This window comes from Dipodomys ordii, unplaced genomic scaffold (genome assembly GCF_000151885.1).
Source record: "Dipodomys ordii isolate 6190 unplaced genomic scaffold, Dord_2.0 Scaffold81, whole genome shotgun sequence".
Lineage (NCBI taxonomy): Eukaryota > Metazoa > Chordata > Mammalia > Rodentia > Heteromyidae > Dipodomys > Dipodomys ordii.
This window is the reverse complement of record NW_012267297.1, coordinates 3,359,208-3,365,438: the sequence shown is the minus strand read 5'-3', so window position 1 is coordinate 3,365,438 and position 6,231 is coordinate 3,359,208. Positions and strand designations below refer to the sequence as shown.

The 6,231-nt window shown below is 47.8% G+C and overlaps 1 protein-coding gene across 1 annotated transcript; it reads left to right on the top strand.

The window, feature by feature from the left end:
- Positions 1 to 3,767: 3,767 nt before the first annotated feature.
- On the top strand, positions 3,768 to 4,769 carry Kcnj8 (potassium channel, inwardly rectifying subfamily J, member 8). Its single transcript, XM_013025085.1, has one exon. The coding sequence runs from the start codon at positions 3,781 to 3,783 to the stop codon at positions 4,708 to 4,710; it is 930 nt and encodes a 309-aa protein (XP_012880539.1). The 5' UTR covers positions 3,768 to 3,780; the 3' UTR covers positions 4,711 to 4,769.
- Positions 4,770 to 6,231: the final 1,462 nt, after the last annotated feature.

The following is a 6,231-nucleotide window of genomic DNA, read 5'->3' as shown; positions in this document are numbered from 1 at the left end:
TGGATGATAGATACATGGACAGATGGATGAATAGATAGGTAGATATGTGGATGGATGAATGGAAGGATGGCCGAAAACATGGATGGATAGATGGAAAGATGAATGGATCGATAGATTGATCGATAGATACATGGATGGATAGGTAGATAGATACATGGGTGGATGGATGGATACATAGATAAATAGATATATAGTTAGACAGATGGATAGATGGATGAATAGGTAGGTACACAGATGGATAGATGGATGAATAGGTAAGTACATAGATGGATAGATGGATGGATGGATGGAGACAGATGGATAGATGGATGGATGGATGGATGGATACATAGATGGATAGATGGATAGATAGCTAGATGGATGGACAGATGGAAAAATGAATGGATGGATGGATGGATAGATACATAGATCCATCTATCGGTGGATAGATAGCTAGATGGATGGATAGATGGAAAGATGAATGGATAGATGGATGGATGGATAAATAGATGCATACATACATGCATACACAGATAGATAAATAGATACATAAATGGATAGATGGATGGATGGATGGATGGATGGATGGATAGATAATATATAAATGAAAATATAGCTAAATGATGGATGATGGATGGATGATAGATGGATAGGTAGGTGGTAGATGAAAGATGGTAGATGGATGAATAGGTGAATGGATAGATAGATACACATACATACTTATGGACCTACATACAAAGATGGATAGATTATGAATGGATGAATGGATAGATGGATAGATAGATGATAAATAGATGAATATAGATAGTTGATGGGTGAATGGATCAATGGATGTATAGATAGGTAGATGGATAAATAGGTAGGTAGCTAGATGATAGGTCGATGGCGAGGTGGCTAGATAGATAGGTGAATTGGTAGATTCGATGAGATATAGATACATCGATGGATAAATGATAGATGAAGTCTTTTGCTGATAGATTATCGATTAGATGATGGATAGATGGATGGATTAGTGGATAGATGATGGATTGATGGATGGATAGAGCTGGATGATAGATTGATTAGCTGATGGATAGATGGACACATGAGAGACTGACGGATTGATTAGATGAGAGATGGATGGACAGGCAGCACGAATGGATCCAGCGAGAGGTAGATGGTACCCAGAATGCATAGATCAGATGATAGAAAGGCAGGATGAGAGAGGGATAGAGATGCGTGTATAGGTATGGGCAGGTGATGATAATAAGATAGGTTAAATGATTGATAGGAGTCTTGATGTTAAATACGTTCATAGATTGATAGACGATAGTGGATATATGCTAGATGGATGGATAACAGATACATGGATGGTAGATTATGAATGCATGGGTAAGTAGGTGGATGGGCAGATAGAGATCTTTAAATGCCTTTTCTCTTATTCTCTCATTTTGTGGGTGGTGAAATAAAAGTTTGGTTCTAGAACATTCAGGAATAAGTAAAATCAAGGAGGGAATAAAACGTATTAAACAATAATTTTAAAAACTCCTTATAAATGCCACTTGATAGATAATATTCTCTGACACGGAGGTGTCAATCCTTGGGGAAGACCTTCAAAACAGCAAATACCAGCTGTTTAAAACTTGCCTGAGCTCAAAGGATTCCTGACTCCGAAAGCACACCTTTGGGGCTGGAGACGTGGCTCAGGCGGTAGAGTGCCATCCAATGAGCGAAAGTGTCAGAGACCGAGTTCAAGTCTCAGACCAAAACAAAAAAAGGCATACATTTTATTTTCAGTATGCAATCAAGTAAAAGGATCGTGTATGGACCATTTTCGTGGTGTTTTTCAGAAATAGTATTTGAGGGAGGAGAAAGGAGAACCTTAAAAATAGGCTAAAAAAGAAAATAAATAACTATAGCAAGATTGTCTTAACACAGCAGGTCGGTTGCAATGGATTTAGAAATTAGAAGTTGGCCTAAAGGTTCAGAAAACACTAGAGTTCTTTATTGTTGCTGGTTAATTGTGAAAGGGCTTCACTCGAGATATTTCAACTGGTCAGATTAATCTCAGCCTTTCCTTTCCCCTCCCTCCTTCCTCCTCTTCCTCCCTCCCTTCCTTCTTTCCCTTCCTTCCCTCTCTCCCTCCCTTCCTTCCCTCCTTCCCTCCTCTCTCTCTCTCTCTCTCTCTCCCTGTGTCAGTCCTGGGGCTTGAACTCCGGGCCTGGGCGCTGTCCCTCAGGTCTTTTTGCTCAAGGTTGGCGCTCTACTACTTGAGCCACAGCACCACTTGTGGCTTTTTTTCACAGTTCATTCAAGTTAAGAGTTTCCGCCGGGTGCTGGTGGCTCATGTTGAGTAGCTGTCATCCCAGCTACTCAGAAGGCTGAAATCTGAGGAAGGTGGTTCAAAGCCAGCCTGGGCAGGAAAGTTTGTGAGACTCTCACCTCCAATAAACCACCAGAAAACCAGAAGTGGAGCTGTGGCTCAAAGTGGTAGAAAGCTAGATTATAGCTAGCTCAGAGACAGCACCCAGCCTCTGAATTCAAACTCAAGGACACACACACACGCACAATGACTAGTCTTTTGGAATGATACATTTTATACCAATGTCAGGCACTGTGATTTGTCTAGATAAGGTACACACCAAATGTTGGCTGGTGATTACGATTTTGACAATTATATATAACGGAAAGTTCGGTCATTGAGCAATACTTTCCATGTGACTCAAGCCTCTTAAACGCCAACAGTTAATGCACTAAATAATAAACAGCTCCCGGGAAGAATATCCTGCAAAGTCGGCTAAGCCTTTGAGAATGTAATGTACTTCACAAAATACACCTATAAATGTAGCATGATGGCTCCTCCTGATATTTATTATGCTAATGCATTCACATATTGCATGAGTGAACAGCATTAATAAAATGTTACCCTGGGAATGTATTGCAAGGAGAGAGGGGAGGGGGGAGAGAGGATTGATACATAGATGATAGGTTAAGAGACTGAAATCGATGGTAGCTACATAGATGAGAGATACAGAGGGAAAGTAGCTGGCTGGACAGATAGATAGACAGACAGACAGACAGACAGACAGACAGACAGACAGACAGACAGATAGATAGATAGATATAGGTAAAGAGAGAAATAGACATGATAATAGATACAGAGAGACAGTTGATAGAGAAAGAGAGCCACAGAGACGTGGGTAGACACATAGACAGAGACAGATAGACAGACAGACAGACAGACAGACAGATAGTAACTGTGTTTGTCCTTAAAATAATGCATTTGATATTTTGGCTAGCCTCTCCAAGAACATTTGATAGCCCTTTAAGGTTCAGCTTGGGGTGTGATTTTGAAGCCAGAGTTTGTGACCCCAGGTCCAAACTCCAGGGAGTTTCCACGTGTCGTGGAAACAGCTACTCATCCAACATGGCGGCCACACAGCCAAGATGGCAGCCCCTGGTCCCACATGCCCAGGAAAGAGTCAGCTCAAAGAGGCCTGGGCAGGTGGCTCAGTGGTAGAGTGCTCGCTTAGCATGCGTGAAGCCCTGGGTTCGATTCCTCAGGACCACAGACCCAGAAAAAGCCAGAAGTGGTGCCGTGGCTCAGGTGGTATAGAGCACTAGCCTTGAGCCAATGAAGCTCAGGGACAGCGCCCAGGCCCTGAGTTCAAGTCCCAGGACTGGCACCCACGAAAACTAGCAGCAGGACAGCAACGAGCTTTTCTGTAGTTAACCATCCGGGTCCCGGGAAGACCCGGGTTGGCGCTTGTCCAGCCAAAGCAGTGGGTGATTCCATCCTGGACAACGCAGATCCTCCCAACCATGATCCATTTGCTTTTCTCGGGCAGGTCCTTCGCCTCCGCCTTCCTCTTCTCCATCGAGGTGCAGGTGACCATCGGCTTCGGCGGCCGGATGATGACGGAGGAGTGCCCGCTGGCCATCACGGTGCTCATCCTGCAGAACATCGTGGGCCTGATCATCAACGCCGTGATGCTGGGCTGCATCTTCATGAAGACGGCCCAGGCCCACCGCCGGGCCGAGACGCTCATCTTCAGCCGCCACGCCGTCATCGCCGTGAGGAACGGCCGTCTGTGCTTCATGTTCCGCGTGGGGGACCTGAGGAAGAGCATGATCATCAGCGCCTCGGTGAGGATCCAGGTGGTCAGGAAGACCACCACCCCCGAGGGCGAGGTGGTGCCCATCCACCAGGTGGACATCCCCGTGGACAACCCCATCGAGAGCAACAACATCTTCCTGGTGGCCCCGCTGATCATCTGCCACGTGATCGACAAGCGCAGCCCCCTGTATGACATCTCGGCCAACGACCTGGCCACCCAGGACCTGGAGGTCATCGTCATCCTGGAGGGGGTGGTGGAGACTACAGGCATCACCACCCAAGCCCGGACCTCGTACGTGGCCGAGGAGATCCAGTGGGGCCACCGCTTTGTGTCCATCGTCACCGAGGAGGAGGGCGTGTACTCCGTGGATTACTCCAAGTTTGGCAACACGGTGAAGGTGGCCGCCCCCCGCTGCAGCGCCCGGGAACTGGACGAGAAGCCTTCCATCCTCATCCAGGCCTTGCAGAGGAGCGAGCTGTCCCACCAGAACTCGCTGCGCAAGCGCAACTCCATGCGCAGGAACAACTCCATGAGGAGGAACAACAGCTCCCTGCGCAGGAGCAACGCAGCCCTGCTGGTCCCCAAGGTCCAGTTCGTGACCCCCGAGGGCAGCCAAGGCCCCACTGAATCCTGACCGCAAGATATCCAACTTGGATGGGAGTTTGGATGTGAGGGAGGAGGAGGAGGAGGAGGAAGAGGCCAGTATCTTTAACTGATCTAGAAGCCAGTCCAGAGTCGTGTATTTTTCTCTCCCCCTCCACCCCTTTTTCCGTGAATAACTCCAACCAAGTTATTCAAGACTCCAGAAACTACACTCTTCCACACGCAGAATAAACCACGCTGTGGCGGCCAGCGTGCTGAGTGGCCCACACCTGTCATCTGAGCACTGAGATCCGGAGGATCGTGGTTCCAAAGACGGTCTCTGGGGGCAGACCCCCGCGAGAGAGGAGATTCGTTATCTCCCCCAGATTAAGCAGCACAAATGCGGTGACTCAAATGGTAGCGCTCCAGCCTTGAGGAAAAAAAAAAAACCAAACACCAAAAAGCCATGGAGGAGCAGGAGGCCCCGAGTTCGAGCCCCAGTGTCCGCACTGAACACATCAGAAGGACACACGACACGGAGAATGCGGCGGTCTGCGTTTGTCTCACCTTTGGGTTAAGCAGGTGCTTATTATTATTTTCTTTTCTCGACTTCCAACACAAGGACGCCATTTTTTATTTTTACCAAACTCTCACCTAAGAATGTAAAAAGGCTTCGTGGATAGAAACAACCGCAGATCTCTCGTTGCTTCTTTGGCTCACTTTGAAGGGGCAAATCGAATAGAAATGAAGGGCGCCGGTGGCTCCCGCCTGTCATCCCAGCTACTCAGGAGGCTGAGATCTGAGGATCGTGGTTCAAAGCCAGCCCCGGGGAAGGAAAATCCGTGGGACTCTGATCTCCAATGAACCACCCAAAAAAAGTCAGAAATGGAGCTATGGCTCAAGCGGTAGAGCGCCAGCCCTGAGCACAAAAATCTTAGAGGAAGGTGCTCAGGCTCTGAGTTCAAGTCCCGGGACTGGCACAAATGAAAACGTTCTAGATCCTGTTCAACACCTTTTGTGTGCATGAAAATAGCTTCCTGAGAAAATGCTCCTTTCCTGAGATGTTTCTTGGGCCAAGAAACAGGTAGTTAAGAAGCAGAAGGCCTTCACCCGCCTTTCTCCAAGTAAATTCACGTCAGTTGCCTAACCTTTCGCCATGACACCCCGGATTCCCGTTCTTCCTGCCTGGGCCTGACGGGGGAGAACCTCACAGAAATGCTCTGTATTGAATATTCTCATTAAACCCTTTTCTTGATGACTCACTGCGGTTCCGTGGTCCTTCCCACAGCAACTCGTCTCTAACCAAAACTCAAGAAAAGATGCGCGACGCCCGCCTGTCATCCCAGCTGCTCAGGAGGCTGACGTCTGAGGATCGAGGTTCAAAGCCGGCCCGGGCAGACAAATCCATGCGCCTCTTGTGTCTAGCACAAAGGCAAGGAGTGGAGGCGTGGCTCAAGTGGTAGAGCGCCAGCCTTGAGTGAGAAAGCCAAGCGGGAAAGCGAGGTCCTGAGTTCAAGTCCCAGCACTAGTGCACACACGCATGCGTGTACACACACACACACACACACACACA

Excerpts from the sequence above, each read along its gene's own strand:
- Kcnj8 (XM_013025085.1), top strand. The coding sequence starts at position 3,781 with ATGATCCATTTGCTTTTCTCGGGCAGGTCCTTCGCCTCCGCCTTCCTC.